A 20,746-nucleotide genomic window follows, 5' to 3' on the forward strand; every position below is an offset into this window, starting at 1 on the left:
ATTTTCTTTTTTCTTATTTATTTTGCTTAGAGAAAATTAAGTCTGATATATACATATAGGCATCTGACATATATATACATACATATATACACATATATACATACATATATACATACACACACATATATATATATATGTCAATGATGTGACGGGTCATTTTTTTTGTGCAAAGGCCATAATAATAATAATAATAATAATAAACAAAGATATGACATCCAAAGTATGCAAGGTAGTACAACTACATCTCTTTTATTGAATCCAAAAGGTTTTAATTATATAACTCTCTTTTAACTATTTGAAAAATTCATGTTTTCACTTGCTCATATGCATGTCCCAAAACATCAGGTCATTCGGTACAACTGCTATAAAACATGGAAAATGTTGTAATATTTTAAAAACTTGTCCTTTTGCTAGCTAGCTAGCTAGATATATACTATAGATATAGATATATAATTAGCTAGATATCAGCTTGTCAGCACCGTTTAAAAATATCGTCATTCGGTATAACCAAAAGAGTAATTCGGTAAAAACCAAAATTTTGGTTAAACCAAATGACTTTTTTGGTGACAAATTTTGTCCATCTTGAAAAAAAATAACAAAAACAATGTTATCTCATTGTTAACACTTAAGAAAAAATTTAAAATTAATTATATCTCCATTATGTATTTTTACACTTTTAAATACCTTAAAAAAATAAAAATAAATAAATAAATAAAAAAACTGGACATGTTTTTTTTTTTTTTTTTTTTTTTTTGTGATACTCATCCCCTCTTGAGATTAAGAATATAATAGGCACCTAATTACTCTAGATGACACTTTGCTGGATGTAAAATTGCTTTACGATTACAAGACGGCAAATGCATAAAATAGCAATTACAAAGGGAGACAAGCAGCTCTCTGTGGAAATCCCATGGCATATTTATGTAGATTAACAGCATGTTTTAAATGGGGGGAGGGAGGTGTACTCAAAAGAGGTGCAAGAACTTTAGTAAAACGTGTTAAAAAGCTAATTTGATCTGTGAGGATGTTCTTGATGAGTTTGACTCCATTTAGCAACTGATCACAGTCCAGAAATATTTCAAAAGCTCTTCTCTCAAGCTCAATATTTACAGGCGTCAAAAGCCCATTAAAGTTGTCTGAACTCAATCTCTAAGGAAAATTGGGTTGCTCCAGTCAGCAGTGTTAGTTAACCAACGAGTGACACTAAAACATCAAACCCTGGAGCAGAATTGATTTGTGTTTATGAATAATTGATAAGAAACGAGGTCATACAAACATATCAGATTTACAAAATGCAATAGACATCAGACAGAAAGGCTGGTTGGATGGATGGCTGGATGGATGGATGGCTGGATGAGATTCATCCATATGGAAAAGTTTAGAAAGTTTATAGGCTGAGAAAAGCCTATTTTCGTTTATAGTTACGAACAGTCTCACTCCTGACAGTCACACCTGAGAGTGAGAACTCGTATGATGTGCCTTAGACACCCGATCAAACGTGCAAGGTGTGAGATTGGCTGCAGAATTATTCAAAATCCCTCCACAAGACAGACAGATCATTAAACAGCATCCACTGCTGCAAATCCAGCAGCTAACAATAGTCAGAGTGACCACAGATCGCTGAGCATTCGTCTGTCCAGCTAGGTTTGTTTTCTGATTGTAAATGTCTGGATATGGGTGGCGGATACTGTTTTCCAAACAGCGTGAAGAGTCGACAGCCACCCTGAGTGTTAATGGAAGGTTGGGTGTCTGTGGTTTTCACACTCTTTCCTCCATTCAATCATCAGTTAAGGTGTTGTTCTTAACCATTAGGAAAGACAGATACATGTGGGAATACACGCCGTCTTCACGGGTCTCGTACGAAGGCTTGCAGATATAGCTTACGGCGCTGTGAATCAGTCATGCTCTCAAACTCATCAAGTGTGAGCAACTGACGGCCCCGCTGACATCTTCACAGCTATACTAAAGAAATACGAAAAATACATCTCTCTGCATGTTGATTCGAAAATCATGTGAAATCCAAAGCAAATGTGCTTTTGTTCGTGAAATGTGTAATTTTTGTGTCCCATTGGGTCCTGAAGACATATTTGACGTTGAAATGTGCAGATGGCTCTGTCTGGCACTTTGTTATCTCCATGGTAACCTCACAATGGATTATCTAAATAAACTGATGATTCATGAGCATACAGTGTACATTTACAAAAGGTGACAATGCATTAGGAAAACAGCTGGCTGGTTGCAATTAGAAATATGGACCGCGGTCGCATACTGGTGTCTAGCTGAACGCAATGCATAAATAACTGTTCTCATTAAAAATAATTGCATTTGAAACTCCCGGGAACGGCGAGCAGGAAAAAAGCTCATCCTCGCTGACCTCTGCAGCCATGCCATGTGTTGCTTATTAAATCACTCTTTCCCTGTCCGCTGTGATCTCTCGGAGTGTCTCCAGTGGATATATGTTCCGGCGCGACCCCGTAAACCTCATTCGCTCCCCTCGCACCGGCAACGGGAGGGGATGATTAAATAAGTTCTGACGAAACCCAACTGATCTAAATGCATGGATGCAGAGTGACCCCACTGCTTAATTTCCACCTGCTCATTCCTGTCTGGTCAACTGCAAAGGCATGTTGTGCAAGTCCTTACAGAGGGGGATCCATACACCATTAGTGGCCCACTGTGGCCCAAACCCCATGCTGCTTGCCGTAAAAGGATGCTAAAACAAGGGGGGCTCTGTGGTGAAGAACAGGGGCTCAGCAGGGAGCCCGTGGTCCAATAGCCATCACTCCAGGAACAGGACCCTGAGAGAAAGCCAAGGGCCATGGAGCAACACATGCTCAATAAAAAGACCTCAAGCTTCAACGGGTCTGTCCCATCAAGCTAACAGGACCTAGCGGGCATAAAGATCTTTCACTCTTTCTTTTCTATGTTTTCCAGCTTGCTTAATCTCAGCCTCTTTAAATACAAAAGACATTTGGTTCATGAACTATAGTTTAGGGAATTTCTGCAACAAAGATAGATGAATGGAAAAATACAATACGGCGGAGAGCCATTTGGTCGATAGAATGCTACAGATGCATTTTTTTTTTGTTTTGTTTTTTTTTGTTGATAATGTAGAATCACTCTGGGAAAAGTGAAATTGCCTCAGCCTGATAACTCCGTCTCTGGTTGATAGCTATAAGCAGAGATGAATTTTGGGAAGTGCAGAGATTTCCCAGTGGTAAAATTTGTGCGTTTAACTCAGCCACTGTGGCCAGATTTTGCTTTATGTTGTGTTAAAACACTTGGGACTCGATATTTCAAACGCTAACCACCTCTGTATCCGTGATTCGATACTTCAGCTCTCTGCAGATGTAATGTTTAGCCTTCACGTGTTCTCATGTGTAATTCCTCCTCAATTGCTGGAAAAGCATACCAAATTCCTCTGAAAACACGCTCTGTGTTCGAATCCACAGCCTGAAACCCTGAGCTAAGCCTTTTCAGCTTTAGTCTCAGCACTGGATCACATTTCTAGAACTACAGAATAACTTGTGTTTCTAAAGACACACAAAATCATATCGACACCGGCAACATGAATCTGGGTTTATGAACTCCCTTATCGTTTTACACGAGAAGCTTACCCTGTCCATGCCCTCTCTCTCTGCAGTATTTGACAAATCTGTGATGCTGAGCTGAGTCAGGCTGCAGAACAGGGCCCTGTCACAACACAGTTAAAAATGTTTTAATATGCTCCCTTAATATCCTGACAAGGCGAATAAATGAGAACAGGAGGTATTAACTCCTGTCATCATCAACTCTAAAAACATTTCAAAATATTACAGGCTTAAACCCACATGACACATATCTTTCAAGACATCTGTTTTTGTTTACATAAAGGCAGGGTGAAAAAATAGGTCAGAAACTGTGAAATATTTGGCATTAACTACGCTAATTAATCCACAGTGTGTTTTGGACTGCAAACTCAGTGTGAACATGTAGGCACTTCTTCATTAAAAACCAAGGACTATAACAAAGGACGTGACCACCTATCCAAGATTCTGTCATAACTGCATCACTCTTATCTGACATATCCGTATTAATAATATGCTAATACTTGGAAAATGAAAACAGCTGGCTGTTTATTATCTGGTCGAAAAAAATAAAAAATAAAAAAGGTCTACCCCAATCTCAAAAAGCAGAGAAAATGGTTAAAATAGCCTCATTAGGTGGTTTAAGTGAATAAAAAGCCGCGTTTTTCTTTTCTTATTATAATTGTGTCCTTGTTCTGTTTAAAGGCTCAGCAAATACAGTTGCCAAACAATTAGAAATGACAATGAGGTGCTCTTCAAAAGAGCAGGATAATTTCCATAATTTACCACTTGTTTACCTACAATCACAATGGCTACTTTGACACAGCCAGTGTTTGAATTGACAAGTGCATTTACAAGCAGGTGACTCAGAAATTGGTATTTATGTGCAAAAGGACATGGGAACCAAATTAAATATGAATATCTCATGGCGGAATTCATAACCTGAGAGAAGTTGACAGCTATAAAAATAGTAATTGATAGTGAAGAATAAGAAAGACAACTAGATTGCGGTGGATCACGGATCAACCAAACTGGAGTCACTCTAAATTAACCAAATAATGTGAACAGAACTGTATTTAGCAGTCCAAACTGTACCCACAACCGTATTGTGCCTTTGAGTGCATGCAGCCATTAAGAGTTTGGGTTTTTAATGCCAAAGTGACTGGCTTTGCAGGAACCACTCAACTTCCTATGAAAAGTCACTGACTCGTAAGAAGCGAAGTAAAGAAAGCAAGATCAAATCTCACATCGACCTTGTGCAACACAGCATAGCCTCTGGCAGGAATCCCACTATTTTACTACCAGGGACGCTAAGCTTAACTCTAACACATAAACTTCCTTTTTCACGGCACTGTGGTATGCTACTTTGTTTCAGTCAAATAGAGCCTTATGGTGCCTTGCATAGCTCGGAGGCAAGAGACCGATTCCTTTGGTGAGCGCGCTACCCCTCACTGGCAGCCCGAGGGTAACCTATATACCAATGCAAATCACAGCCATTTGTCGGAAAGATAAATCCCATTTTAGCACTGGGGTGCCACTGCTAGGTGACCGGGACGCTAGCTGGCCGCTGCGAAGAGAAGGGAAAGTTCTTGCCACGGGAGGCTAATTCATTGCTTTACGAAGGGCCATGTGGAAGCAGGCAGGCACAATTCTCTTGAGCTTGATGTAATTCCAGCCTTGGGTGGTTAACTTGTAAAGGCTGATCAATTATTTACAGCATTTTTTTGTTCAACTCTGTAAAGAAGCCTTGAGGGAGAAGCCGAGAGCTGCTAGAGATGACAGGCTTCATATCGACTTCTCAGCATCGACATGCTCTCTGCTCTCCTCCAATTATCAAAGTGATGCGAAGCTTTCTTATCAGGAAAGCACGCTAACAAATCTCATTTCTAATTTGTTTACCTGTTGCAGCACGGACAGATTTAGATGGACGTTATCTTATAGCATTGTCTTTTAAAAGAACAATAAGCGCGGAACCACTGCGACGGGTCACAAATCGTGTCTTGCATAACCTCTACATTTAATTTAATGTCACTCCACAAGTAATAGGATGTTAAAAGGAGCCGAAAATATATCAAAGCACATCCCTAGTAAACAAGTTCATCATATTTGAACCTTCTGGACGACAACAGCAGCGCGACGTGATGCACATTTCATCAGTGGCTCATTAGTGAGGACACGGTAACTTGTAAAATTGATTCATCGTGGTTAAAATTCCTGCTGTGCTGGTCACTTGTCCCTCAGCAGGGCATGCCATTAAGCGTTTTATCATTTACAGGCTCTGAAATTAATTCAATCTTTCATTAAAACTTCTTGACCTTTCTAAAACTAAGCAAAGTTAATGAAGGCAACTGTGCGATGATCTGAAATCAAGAGATATATAGCCATGTGCACAAATACAAACTCAATAATCAAAGTTTCTATGCTGTTTAAGTAAACGCAATCCAGGTCATCTAAACAATGGCGTAGTATTTTGTGAACCACATCAGATGTCAGAGCACAGGGTGAAATTTGTCATGACAGCTGCAATGAAGGTTAGCCTGACAAAGTCTACATTCAAACATAGCGCGCACACAATGTGAAATACAAAGCCAAGGTTTCCAGAATGTCATAAACAACTGGGGGAAAAAAAAATCATTAAATTAATAATGTAATTTATGGATCTTCTCAATGTGAAATGTGTTGTACATTCAGTATAGACCTTTTTTGTTTGTCATATATGAATAATTGTTGTATATAAATGTGCGGTCAAAAGTTTGGAAACATTTTTTAATGTTTTTTTTTTTTTTTAAGTTTCCTCTGGGCTGCATTTATTTGATCAAAAATACAGTAAAAACAGTAATATTGCGAAATATTATTTACATAAAAAAAAACACTTTTCTGTGTGAATTTGTTAAAATGTTAAAATAATTTATTCATGTGATCAAAGCTGAATTTTCAGCATCATTACTCCAGTCTTCAGTGTCACATGATCCTTCAGAAATCATTCTAATATGCTGATTTGATGCTCAAGAAACATTTCTGATTATTATCAATGTTGAAAATAGTTGTGCTACTTCATATTTTTGTGGAAACTGATATTTTTTCAGGAATCTTTGATGACTAAAACGTTCAAAAGAACAGCATTTATTTTCAGCAATTTATTTAATGCATTTATTTAATGTGCAATTGCTGAATTAAAGTATTAATATATCTCTTTTTAAAAAAATCTTACTTAACCCAAACTTTTGAATGGCAATGTATCATGATTTCCACAAAAAAAAAAAAAAAAAAAAAAAATTAACATTAAAAAGGATACAAAATTATATTTGAATGATTTCTGAATCATTTTAACATTTTTTTAAACAAAATTTAATGCATCAACTATGGAATTTAATAATATATTACAATTAATAATACCCAATATATCACACATTTATTTCTTGATTATTTCTCATTCAAATTATGGAATTACAATTGTTCAAATTAACCATAAAAAAGTTTTATACTTTATATAGATTTTTTTTTCTTTTATCAACTGAAATGTTTTCAGCAACATTCGACAAAGTACAGTATAAACTTCAGCGTGTGTGTCTGCAGCATAATATTGTGACCAAATTTCAGATTTCATGGTACATTGCATCATTTTGTAAACAATCATAATTGAATCAAATTGTCAGAGCAAATATCTACACTCCCCGGTCTTGCTTCTTGTGTACCTGACAGTATGCCATGCTTATTTTATTCAACATTGGCAGGGTGAATTCAGGCAAACCGGTTGTTTTTTTAAACACCGAACCACTTTAATTTGAACTTGCCTAAGTTATTTAACAAAACCATCCATAGGAAATTATAAACTGGAGTTCGCCACATACTGTTAAAAGAAATCTTGACACACCTCACTCTCTGAACCCAGCCAAGAGCTTCTCTTCTCAGCAGGCCTTAGTTAAAAAGGTTCCTGCTAACATCTGACCTCCACCGCTACCCTAAATATCCAAAAAACGAACGTTTGGCCTGTGGCTACCTCCACAAGCTCCACAGCAGGTCCAGCTGAGGATGACAGGACCCATGTAGCAGGCAGCGATATTGAGAGGGACTCACCGTTAAGAGTTGCAGTGGCCGGAGCGCAGACGTTCCCTGAGCCGGTTTTAACTAAGAATGAATTGGGGCCAAACTCATCTTCTGACTCAGAGTCCCGGCCGGCCTGAGCCCCACTGTTACCTAGCAACCTTCCCTGGCTCTGATTGGCTGCATGGGAAGGGGGAGGGTAAGGGGAGTCGACAGGGGAAGAGGAGGCAGATGAACAATGAAGAGGAGGACCTGTAGACCACAAACACAAACAACACACGGGGGAGAACTTAAAACACACCTCCCAATGACACCACATAACCAAAAATTAATAAACGTACAGTACAGACACATGCAGAGAGAACAAATAAAAGCCAAGAATGCACAGATAAAAGCTGTCTGTCTTGATTCATCCGTCTTTGCTCAGAGATTGGCATAACTGTGACAACATAGTCGCTTTGTGACTCTGAAAAGGATTTTTTTCCTCCCTTTTTTTTTGTCTTTTTATATTTTTCAAAGACAGATCGACAGACAAGCTTTAACAAAACAATAAATGGAGCATTCAGAAAGGATCACTGGTGATCAACAGTGATTGAAACTATTAATCAACAGTGAATAAATCAGTCATTGGGTGAATCTCACAAAAACAGATCCAGGTCATCCAACACCCCCGCAAATCATAAGAAAAAATAATCAGAAATTACAAAGCAAAGCATATTTTATATATATATACACACACTTTTAATATTTATAAAATTTGCATTACAGTAGAATAAGATTTTTTGACTAATAGTAATGAGACTTGGCAGTAAATAACATGCTTAATTCATTAACTTTTTAATAGATTTGATTTTTTTTGAGGTAAAATCAATTAGACAATAGAAATTACATTTTGCATAAAGAAATCAAAGCCTATTTTAAGAATTTTTTTTTATTTTTTATATTTTTTTACTGTTTGTATTACAGTTTTTAAAACAAAATAAATAAAGATTCAATTATTTATTCATTTATTTTTTTTTAAAAAAAAGTTAATATAACATTTTTTAAATATAACATTTTGTATTATTTATTTAATATTTTTTTAAATACATTTTTATTAAAGTATTTTAAAAATGTTATAAATTTGAATTATATTAGAATTTTTTCATCACAGTAATGAGGCTTGAGGGGTAAGAAATGTGCTTAATCAACTTTTAATTATTATTATTAATTTTTTTTATTATTATTATTATTATTATTATTATTATTATTATATATTATATATATATATATATATATATATATATATATATATATATATATATATATATATATATATATATATATATATATATATATATATATATATATATATATTTATTTATTTATTTATTTATTTTTTTTTTTTTGAGTAAATTTATGAACTGGTTCTTGAAAGTTTTTGTGAAATTGACCCAAATTACATAACACAATCACATTCACATTTACTCAACACAACAAGCTATAAAAGCAATGATATTACTGTACAGTACTTTGAAAAGTTATCAGAACAACTTTCACTGCACATGAGAATGAAACAGCCTGCTGGGGGAAACACACACACACACACACACACAAAACTATATATATTTGCTTCCACTTAAAAATGTGCTGATCTTTTCTTTCTGAGCAAACTCTTGTGAGATATGAGACAGCTTTAGAACGAGAACAATAGCAGCATTTTTTCAGCAACATATGAATATCTAAGAGTGAACATTTCAAGTACAAGTTCACCAAATTTGGCCAGTTGTAGGACTTAGATGGGTTTATTCTGAGAACTATGTGTTATAGTCTTTCTTTCTTTATATTGTCATGTGAAAGGAGCTGACAAGCATCATTCAAAGTTAAAGAAAATATGTTGCTTTATATTTCTGGTGCAAACACGTATAATTACTTCTAGGATGAGATACAGCTGATTGAGTGAAAGAGAATTAAAAAACAATTAGTGAAATTACCATATGATGCATTAAAGTGCCAATCAAGCTGTTTGATCATAAAGATGCATGTCTTGTGTTCCTTTCATCATCATCACTTTAATTTGACAGGTCTTAAAACATATTATATTATAGTCAACCTAAAAAATGAGCGGTAAAACTTGCAGAGATACCATGCAAATCATCAGCAAATAACACTTCATATTTATAGCTAAAGTTTCAGTCAAATTAAACATCTTTATTTACTACTTCGGTGTATAAGAAGTAATCATGTGTTCAGCACAAAAACAAAACATATTGGATAGGCTTTTTCAAGCCAACTTAAAGTTTGTCTTGACAATCTTTTTTATCTGGCTCTTTCTGCTTTTCTTTCATGAACAAATGATTGTTATAAAACTGATTAGTTCCGGCCCTTGATTCTGATTGGTTGATTCTGAAAGTTCCGGCCCTTGATTCTGATTGGTTGAGCCGTGTTCGAAGCCGTTGTAAAATTCCAGAAAACATACTGAAATTGCTGTGTCTATCTCAGCAACCACTCTTAGCAACGTAAACATATGTTTGTTTGCAGTTGATTTTGTTCATTGAAGCTAAGTGCAGTATGTAGAAGATTATTGCAAGAGAGATACTGCATTCAGATTAAGCATTTTCCTCCAGGTCAGTCCTATGTTCATAATAAAAAAATCTATTTGAATATCCACTGTGATCTTGTCCTTTTAACATTTAATGGGTTTCCCCGTGCCCTGCTGACACTGACAGCGCTAGTCAAAGCATTTGTCATTTGCGTCTTGTTTCGTGTTCACAACAAGTTTCAATATAAAAGTCTTTGCGAATGAGTGACTCGCTCACGAAGAGTCTTTGCCGCCATCTAGAGGCATAAAAAAGTTCTGTTTGTATTCGCGGTCAGGGACTATTTTTTCCAGCGGAAGGAAGGCTTTTAATGATTTTACTTTATGAAAGTTGCATTGATACATATTTTTTGGCTTTAATATTTGTATTGTGTTGTATAAAAGCAATAAGCCCTGTGAAGCCGTGGTTTACAGTGAATTTATAACAGCTAAGGGGGTCCGCGTTGTGCCTAACAACGCTCCTTTAGCGGTTATAAATTCACTGTAAACCACGGCTTCACAGGGCTTATTGCTTTATTTGATCAACATTTGAATGGTGAAAAACTCAAAGCTAACAAACTAAGCTACTAAAAAAAACACCATCCCTCTCGGTACTGCGAATTACCGTTCAAGTTATGAAATGACACTACTTAGAGAGTGTGTAACTATATTAAATGTTCGGACAGACATACTATATATCTAGTGGTACATGAATTGATTTCATGGTGAAGCATGAATGTCTCTGAAGTGAAAATCTCTGAATCAACAACCATTCAATCTCTGAACTCCTGCTGGCAACATGACGCATTACAATAGAGGCCATTAGAACTGTCGTAGAACTGGTTTGGTACAACCAAAGAGGGAATAAGGAGTTTTTAAACAATCCTAAAGGCAAACTATTAGTGTCCACACCCTAAAAAAATCAGTTTTGAGGTGTTGAATCTGCCAGGCTTGTTTTACTCATGAGTCTGGATTAAATGCATGGGATCTGATTCATCTGATATCAAAGCAGGATAAAATAACTTTCCTAATTGTGAGTCAAATAATTTTGCCTAAACTACATGTACAAAAAGTTTAAATTTAAATCTCAAAACATGCATGAATGGAAGATCTTTTTTACAGAGGTTTTACTTTTTAACGTACAGCAAGTTTAATTTCCCATTAATCATGTCTTCTTTGACAGAAAACGTATTAAAGTCCTTTAAAAGTGCTGAAAGTCACAGAGAGGCATGAGCAAATTTAGCATTCCTGTGCTCACGGAGGGGTGCAGTAGTCTTACAAGCTATTGTGGCCTGTGTTTAATTAATTCTACCTTGCCTAATTTATTTTCATTTCTGACTTACAGAAGCAATGTGAAGAAGAGGAATGGGAATTGTGAAGGTGAAGAAATAAATATATTTTTTTGTGCCACTAACAGCAACAAAGAGAAACAAAAACACATTTCCTCAAAAATAATTCTGAAGAAATATGAGTGCTTTTTTTCCACCGCAATGGTTGCAAGGCCAATACATGCTGGTTGATAAGATGATCTGGTGTCAAAATAACCCACTAACATGTTTGTATGTAGGGCTGTCACGATTCCTCCATAACATTCATCTGGGAACGCAATGTGCGCCATTTAATCAGATTTTGTAAGCCTAAGCAAACACAGGAGAACACAAATGTTTCTAAATATGCAAACTGTTCAAAATACGATTTCAAAATAAAAGTTTAAACCCTCGATTTGAGTTTACATGTTTTGATGTCCGCATGTTCTTGTTCAAGAAATTACAGTGGCTGTAGCATTTACATCATAAGGAAGAGGCAAAATACTAAAGATTAATATGTAAACATTTGGCCAATATTAAAGGGTTAGTTCACCCAAAAATGAAAATTCTGTCATTAATTACTCACTCTCGTGTCGTTCCACACCCGTAAGGCCTTCATTCATCTTGAGAACACAAATTAAGATATTTTTGATGAAATCTGATGGCTCAGTGAGGCTTGCATTGAGAGCATTCAGATGCCCAGAAAGCTACTAAAGACATATTTAAAACAGTTCATGTGACTACAGTGGTTCAACCTTAATGTTATGAAGTGACAAGAATACTTTTTGTGCGCAAAAAAAACAAACAAACAAAAAAGCTAAATAACGACTTTATTCAGCAATATCCAGTGATGGGCGATTTCAAAACACTACTTCATGAAGCTTCACGAATCATTTGTTTTGAATCAGTGGTTTGGAGCGTGTATCAAACTGCCAAAGTCACGCCCCCCAGTGGTGAACCATTGAAATTTTGAAACACTTATGACATAGCCTAAGGAAAGCCTTGTTAAATCATGTGACTTTGGCGGTTTGATACACGCTCCGAACCATTGATTCGAAACAAAAGATTCATAAAGATTCAAATCTTCATGAAGCAGTGTTTTGAAATCGCCCATCACTAGATATTGTTGAATACAGTCGTTATTTTTTTTTTTTTATTTTTTTTTTTTGTGCACCATAAGTATTCTCGTCACTACATAATATTAAGGTTGAACCACTATAGTCACATGAACTGTTTTAAATACGTCTTTAGTAGCTTTCTGGGCATCTGAAAGTGTTGATTATCTTGCTGTCAATGCAGGCCTCACTGAGCCATCAGATTTTATCAGAAATACCTTAATTTGTGTACCGAAGATGAATGAAGGTCTTACGGGTGTGGAACAACATGAGGGTGAGTAATTAATGACAGAATTTTCGTTTTTGGGTGAACTAACCCTTTAAGGATTTGATCTGCTATGTAACAACAACAACAATCACTAGGCCATTGGCGCCCTCTACAGGCGCTTGTTATAATACATAATTTACATAATGCATTTTCTATTTTTTTTTTAACCACAAAAAAAATCTGTTTACTCAGTTAATCATCAAAATAATCGATCGATTACTCGATTACCAAAATAATTGTTAGTGACAGCACTATTTCTATGATAGTATTTTTCACTACTACTACTACTACTACTACTATTATTTTATTGCTTCAACACATAAAATGATAAATATTAGTTTTAAACAGCAAATTAATATTGATTTGCTTTTATTATTATTATTATATTATTATTATTAAAGTACTGTAAGTCAATATTAATTTAATAATATATATAAAGTTAATATTTATTTGACAATGTTTTTATTATTTTATTATATTGCTTATACACAACATGACATTAGTTTTAAACAAATTAATATTGATTTGCAAATTACTATTATTGTTATTATTATTATTATAAAAGTACTGTAAGTCAATCTTAATTTATTAATAAGCATAAAGTTATTATTATTATTATTATATTTCTTAATTATTAATTTTAAATATAATAAAATGCAGATTTGCAACCATTTTATCATCATCATTATTACCATTGTGTATACATTTTAATATTAATTTAATAATATGTTATATATGTTATATTATTTTAATATATTTTCCAATATGAATTTAATATGTTGTCAATAATAATAATAATAATAATAATAATAATAAATGTATATGTGGTTATTAACATCTATTATTTTATGTTATTATTATTTTTATTCGTATTTAAGACTGTAATATATTATAAATAAATAACATTAATTTGTAACCATCTAACATAATAATAATTGTAAAAATAGTGCCACAGACACACAAAGCAAAATGCTAACCATTGAATGACTTATTTAAAGTGATCTCTGCATAACTTGGATAGAATACATTTTTTTTTAACCACAAAATGGTGTTTAATTCCTTAGTCAATTTATACTTTTTGGCATCACAGCAGTTCTCTCATACAGATTTCTGTAGCCTTGTACATGTATTTTACCTCTGACAAAAGACATAACTTGAGTCAGACTTCTCTTTCAGCCTGTTTGCTCTTATTTCAGTTCCTGACAGACTTTCCCCCGTGGCCTGCCCTTCAAGCCCGGCCGATGACTGCTGCGCTCCTGGGGCATGAACGCAGCGGGCCACCCACACTAACACAGGCCCTAATCTACTCAGGAGTCACCTAATTAAACGAGCAGGCGAAGCAGCGGTGGGATCCGATTTGCAGGTAGGCTGAGGTTTTTCTGTCGCCACAGCAACCCATTGTATCCTCCCATCTCCCAGGAGACCCGGCTGAACAGAGAGCCAATTGCGAGGGCAATTGGTACAAACAGCAGGGGCAGCTTTCTGTTCTGCTCGGCCTCAACGCTTGAATTACACCGCCCTGGCCTCTGGGCCATCTTCAAACGTACTTTGCACTCCGAAGCGAACATCAAAAGCCTGGCAAATAAAGATGCTTTAGTCGGTGAAGCTTTCAAATAAGACATCACACTGCTTAATTCACTCTCGCTAAGAGCTTTGTAAATTATGTCATTATAATCAATAAGACTGCATTATGGGTAGTCAATTCCTACCATTACGCAGCCTCTTCCACCAAATTAAATAGAAGTCGGATGTCGCTCACATTATCCGACGCATACATTATTTTATCAACAATAACAATGTGGCTTGAGTCGAACAGGAAGATTAGAGTAGCATCTATAAGATTCTGCTGGAGATACTGGATTTCACTTATAAGCGCAGTTTGATGGCGAACAGAAGTCATCGCAGTGCAGATGAAGGGACATCGATTGTCCAACACAACAGCACAGCTGCTGATGGTGAAAAGAAGGCTGAAATGGCAGGAAATGAGTTGGTACCACATTTCTCACATCCATAAAATGTTTGAAGTATACGAGACCATAGGGCGGTATGGTTTTATGACAGTGCTGTGCTTAATGGGCAAAAAAAGCATGTTGAAGCATCAAATATTAAGCACAGCTTTCTGCAGAGAGATTCACAATGCGCTTCCTGTGCTCCAAGGGTGTGTAAAATTTAATAAGGAGAAAACATTTATAAGAATAAATAGTTTTGGACTTTTACCATGGTATGCATCACACAGTGATTTTGTCAAGCAAGGCATGCTCTTTTGATCTTTCTTAAAGCGTAACTTTCAACCTGCTTTGTATTGTTACAATGCTGGTAGTATATGTAAATTAACAATGTTTACTCGTTCTCTGCGGAGCCCCTAAAGGGACATGGTGAAGAAAGAAAAAATGAGATGGGAGGAAACATTATTTGGCAATGCTTTTGCAGTCTCTCATCTTTGAGTCAGTCATCTTTGCGTTCGCTCATAATATGTTTGCAGTCCCCTGAGAAACTTTGCGTTCACTCGCAAAGAACACAAAAGTTTTGCGAGTGAACGCAAACATTTTGTGAGCGAATGCAACGTTTCTTGGGGGAACGCAAAACATTTGCGTTAAAGAAAGCATTGACTTATTTTTCCTCCCATCTCATTTTTTTTTTTTTTTTCCACCACCATGTCCCATTAGGGGCTCTGTAGTTTTCCATTTTACCTGGACCGGAAATTCATGTTTATTTGCCAGCAAAACTTTTGACAGCTCAAGGGCTTTCTTGAAAACAACAGATTATACTTCTGCATTTTTGTATCCCCGCAATACGGGCAGTCGGATCAACAGAGGGTTATTAACAGAACAGTTATTTATCACTGAAAATTGTATCGTACTTTGTCTACTGTTTAAACAGCTTTCCTACCTGTACGTGGTGACGTTTTGCTTTGGGCGGAACTGACAGAACAACAGTTTCTTTTAGTTTTCCCCTCCATTTGGTCTAAAATACTGTTCGTTGTCAGTTTGAAATGTTGACTATAAACACAGAGGTTTTTTCAGATGCTGGATTCTTCACTGGAAACCGAAAGTAACTCACTCCCGCTAAATGTTTACTCTTTTCATTCTTGCACCTGGAAACAATACAAGTCGACACCATTATGACTAAAAGTTTGCTAAGAAGTATTTCCTACTAAAGCAATGCAATATTTGACTCTGGTAAGTGTTTCTATAGCAAACTGGTGGGAGTGGCCTTGGATGGCAACATACCCAGTGCATTATGGGTGTTGAAGTTTTTCTACATATTTGGTAAATGGGAACACAACAAACTATTTTCTCAGTTTTCTCTAATCAGGCACGTGTTTCAATTTTTTTCCCCCTGCCTTTCTACTGCATAGGGAGCCAAGTTTTATTAAGAGCCAATTTTGTTAGCGGTGAAGTACCCCTTTAACTCTAACCACTAACTACCTCTAAAATCAGAGGGCTATGCTTAGATTATAATATTGTTTCCCTGAGCCACATTGCTAATCCAAAGAATTTAAACATTTTATCAGACAAAGAATGTATTTATGTGGTAATAAATTGCATTATGCCATCTCTACATCAATAAAAAATTAGCATGTTAGGCTATTCTGAACTTTTCATGGACCATTTCAAACAAAAATTGTTTCTTGATCTGCCCATAGTGGTGCAACTATGATTATCATATTCATGTTTCACGGTATTTAAACATGTCCAAAATCCATGGTGTTATCGTGATACCAAATCCAAAAACACATAGTAATTTCCATGCACTGCGTGATACCTTTTTTGTTACTGAAGTTTGTATTTACCATTGTATAAAATGACACCCTCAGACAATCAAATCTCTTTGTCGTTCTATATCTAGAAATGCAGAGGTGTTCTTTTGTCTTGAGCTGAGGCATGTCTTCATGTTCACTACAACCATAATGGTTACCAGGAGGAAGCCGAAGGCTGAAAAGATTCTGCAGCTGACAGGAGAATTAAAGAGCAATGTTAGCCAAAGTTCCCTGGCTCTTGCCTTCAAGATAACAAGATCTCTGAATGTATAACACGCAAGCACTAAAATTAAGAGGATCACCCTGTGACTTGTCACTTGCACTCTCTTTCTATTTGCTCTGGGTGGAAAAAATGAGTAACATTTGCGTCATTCTGTGTAATGGCAGAAAATAGATACCTAGTGCTAAAACATTTTCATATCCACTATGCTGTGATACAATGAAAACCTGTAGTTTCAAAAGTAATTGGCCACCATGTCCACAAATTTGTCAAGTAGGACATGTTCCTGGATAAACATCTTTTGTTTGTTTTATTTTGATATTGCAGGTGACAAAGCACTTCAGCAGTCACAGAGATGATCAAGGATTATCAGTGGCCAAAACTCTCATCATCACCTCAGGTGTGGATTTATAATCAAAAGGTCAAGTTCTGTCACCAGGGCTCTCACATCTGGTTCTGAAAAGAGTGAAAATTGTGTTCATCTGCAGAAACAATATCCCTTTAATCCCTTCTTCCATAAATAGGGAGAAGAGATACACGCATTTAAACAGTGAGAAAGCTTTAAAAAAAAAAGATGTCCCTAGACATCCAGCTTTCATGCATTGATGATTTGTTTGATGATGAACTCTCTAGTCGATTGGATTTTTTGGCTGGAACTTCAAAAGCATTCAGCCAAGTGACTTTTTGGCAAGCAGAAAACACCCCATGAAATCAAAATGAACGTTTTGTTGCTTTTAGGCCATGTGTGTTAGTTTTGAGCTCATCTAGTATGCTATCATACTCCTAAAAGATGACAAAATCATTTTTTAGCAGATATACAAATTCATCAAAAGTTCATTCTTTTCTGTGAAAACAGACCAAAAATACTGATGACTCATCCTGCACTACACAGATTTTTGTCTAATCAAATGCTCTCTAGAGTCAGAAAGCCCCACCCCCAATCCCACTTGACAACTTTAAAATAAAATCAATAAATAAGTCCTTCCATGTGTTTCACCCATACTTCAGAAGGAAATATGTCAGCACATATTTCCATATTCACTATCATCAAGTATCATGGAGAAACCACATAAATATGAGTGGAAGGCGGATCGCAAATTGAAAAGTCATAATTTTTCTAGACTCTGCCATCTAGCAGTATACAATCAATACATTTGCATTTGAGCAGTGGCGTAATGCATGAGATTTTTAACTACACACAAATATTTTCTTTCATTGACCATGCATTAATGGAAATGATTTTTCTGCCTAATAAAACAGCATTTAACGACCACAGAGACAAAAGCACCATTTAAGACTGACCCAAACAACACATTTAAACCATCAAGGCAGCACTTCCTGCTTTCTGAGAGGATACAATAAAAAGCAGTAATTAGGCACATCCCAACTATTAGTCCAAAGAATAATCAATACCAAGGCTGGTGGTTTTTGCTTTCTTCTTTTGAGCTTCACAATTTATTTATTCGTGAAAAGAAATGGAGTAACATTCAACATTTGACACCTTTCCAGCCTTCTGGTGGTTTATTTTTGCTTTTATTATGCGTTTTATTCATAATATCTAATTTTAACACCAAAACTGGAGAAAAGCCAAACAAAACATCATGTAAATGTGGTTTTCTTGTCAGGTTTTTATAATAAGCCATGGTGTTTTTTTTTTTTTTTGGCTAGTTGTCATCCATTTTGTTGTGCATGTAAATGCACATGTAGATGATTTCAGCTGGTTTTTTTTTTTTTTTTTTTTTTTTTTTGGACAGCAGCTATTTGCAATAAGTGAAAATAGCATATTTTTTAGTGATAGATGCTATTTACATTAAGTGCAATCAGCAACAGATTCTATTTACACTATGTAAAAATAGCAGTAAATAAGTGTAAATAGTAGTTATATACTATTTGCTAGATTACTAGATTACTAGTAGTTGCTGGATTACTACTAGTTAGATTACTATTAGATATTGTATTTTACTACATTATAAAACAGTATGCAATAATAACATATTGAGTGCAAATGATTATATTTACATTCCACCTTATTGGGACAATAAAACCCTCCTTAACTCTACCTGATAAAAATGTTATTGTTAAATAACTGTTAGGCACTTTCATTCCACTTTTCACAAATTTTCTTCATATTTATTGAAAATAAATGCCTTTTCAACTCATTCTTCCAAAAGGGAGAAGAATGCGTTCGGCAAAAGGCAGATTCGAAGTCAGGTCGATCGCATGAAAATTAAAAGTATCTGCAGCGCGTCTTACTCCCCACGCCACTGCTGCTGAAAGGTCTCAGGCATTTTTTTTATTTTTTTTTATTACTTTTTTCTGGCCCAACCAGACATTGGTGTGCGGAGTTAGTGTAAATAGCCTCTGCCAACAAGGTGTAAATAGACATTTTGTTTTTTTTTAATATATTATGTTATTAACTATATATAATATGTACAAATTTCCCTTATCCAGCGAGTTTAAGACATGAATAGCTTAATCTACAGTAGAGACAGACAGAGCCCAGGTTCTCCTTCTGTCTCTCCTCTCAGTCACCGTCCGTTGCCTGTCTTTCCTCACCTTCTTCATTCACCTTCTTCTTGTTTCCCTGTCTTTTTTCTTTTTCAGAGCGAGAGGGCCTCCTCTCCGCAATTCTCCGCCTTGCTGAAAGGTGCCATCTGTTCTCCTGCTCAGTGGCGGCACACGACACGAGGGAGCAGATTGAAGCTTGGAGATTGGAATCAAAAGAACACTGAATGGGGATTTTTTTCCCCATCCAGGCTGCAAATCTGACAACTGTTGTTTAGGTTCCACACAGCTGCCACTACGGAGGCACCTCAGCCGATGTGTCTACCGCTGCATTCAATGAATCCACAAGGTTTCTCCTCGACACAACGTTAAGGATTTGTCCAGCTGTATGTGCCGTAACGTGGCCCCTTAAGACTCTACTAATGGAGGATAATGCCAGATCCTGGCATTGAAAATCTGAAATTGCCAACAAAACCTAATCTAAAATCTGATTGATTAGCAACTGTAAAATAGCCAGTATAAAAAGAGGTCCAAAAGTAGAGATGGGCCAAAAATGGCTGGTGGATATTTAAGATGGAGGTGTTCACAGGTAAAGCAATTTTCTTTGCTTGAATTATAATTACATTACATCAACATTTAGGCCTACTATATAACAATTATTTTGCAACTAATTATCATCTTAGAGCTTTGTTGAAATTACTGTTTAAGTTTTGCATAAACACATAGAAGTGACAAACAAATGATTATATTGAATGCAAAGTTAATAGACTTCCTTGTCATTCATTTATGTTCTTCATTTAAAAAAAAAAAAAGACTTTGTCCATGCTATGATTTTATTGTCGCGATATAAAGATTAAATTGAACAAAAACAGTAGTAAAATAGGTATCTTTATTGGTTGTAAAAAAAAAAAAAAAAAAAAAAAAAAAAAATCAATATAGTTGAATCTCCATCCTAAGGCCACTAGTAAAAAATGCATTTTAAAAAAATATTAACAGTATAACACTTTGAGTGTTAACTAAATTAATAAAATAACATGAATTTATTGTATTTTGCTCTCAAACATGGGCACGATCTAATAAATCGGCAGCAGTGATACACCATTTAGTGATTTAAACAATTCACAAGCAGAAAACAACAGGTGAATGTGTGGCTATTTTTCAGCTGTGGCTCATCCACTCATATTTATAATACAGTACATTATTCTGCTAATATTGAGTGTTAAAACATTTTAAGGTGGCATTTCCAGCAATTATGACAACATTGTGCTTCACTAATCTTAACAATAAAACTTAAACTCATAAATTTGCATGCAAATATATTACAATATATTCTGGCCAACAACTTGCACTCAGAAAGACATTCTGAGCTCCAAGCAGCAATGTTCCTACACTGATAAAGCCTTC

General features: G+C 35.6%; 1 protein-coding gene across 11 annotated transcripts in view; it reads right to left on the reverse strand.

Annotated features, from left to right (window-relative positions):
* The window catches only part of tenm4 (teneurin transmembrane protein 4), a 261,307-nt gene that overhangs the window by 140,808 nt on the left and 99,753 nt on the right, over window positions 1–20,746 (reverse strand). For 10 of the 11 annotated variants that reach the window (XM_048160292.1, XM_048160289.1, XM_048160286.1 and 7 more), the window contains exon 4: window positions 7,644–7,862. The exons of the other annotated variant lie outside the window; for it this stretch is intronic. In XM_048160292.1, coding sequence (XP_048016249.1) covers window positions 7,644–7,862 — 219 coding nt within the window. The remainder of the gene's footprint in view (window positions 1–7,643; window positions 7,863–20,746) is intronic. 11 annotated transcript variants of the gene reach the window in all.

Source organism: Megalobrama amblycephala, linkage group LG16 (genome assembly GCF_018812025.1).
Source record: "Megalobrama amblycephala isolate DHTTF-2021 linkage group LG16, ASM1881202v1, whole genome shotgun sequence".
Taxonomy (NCBI): Eukaryota; Metazoa; Chordata; class Actinopteri; order Cypriniformes; family Xenocyprididae; genus Megalobrama; species Megalobrama amblycephala.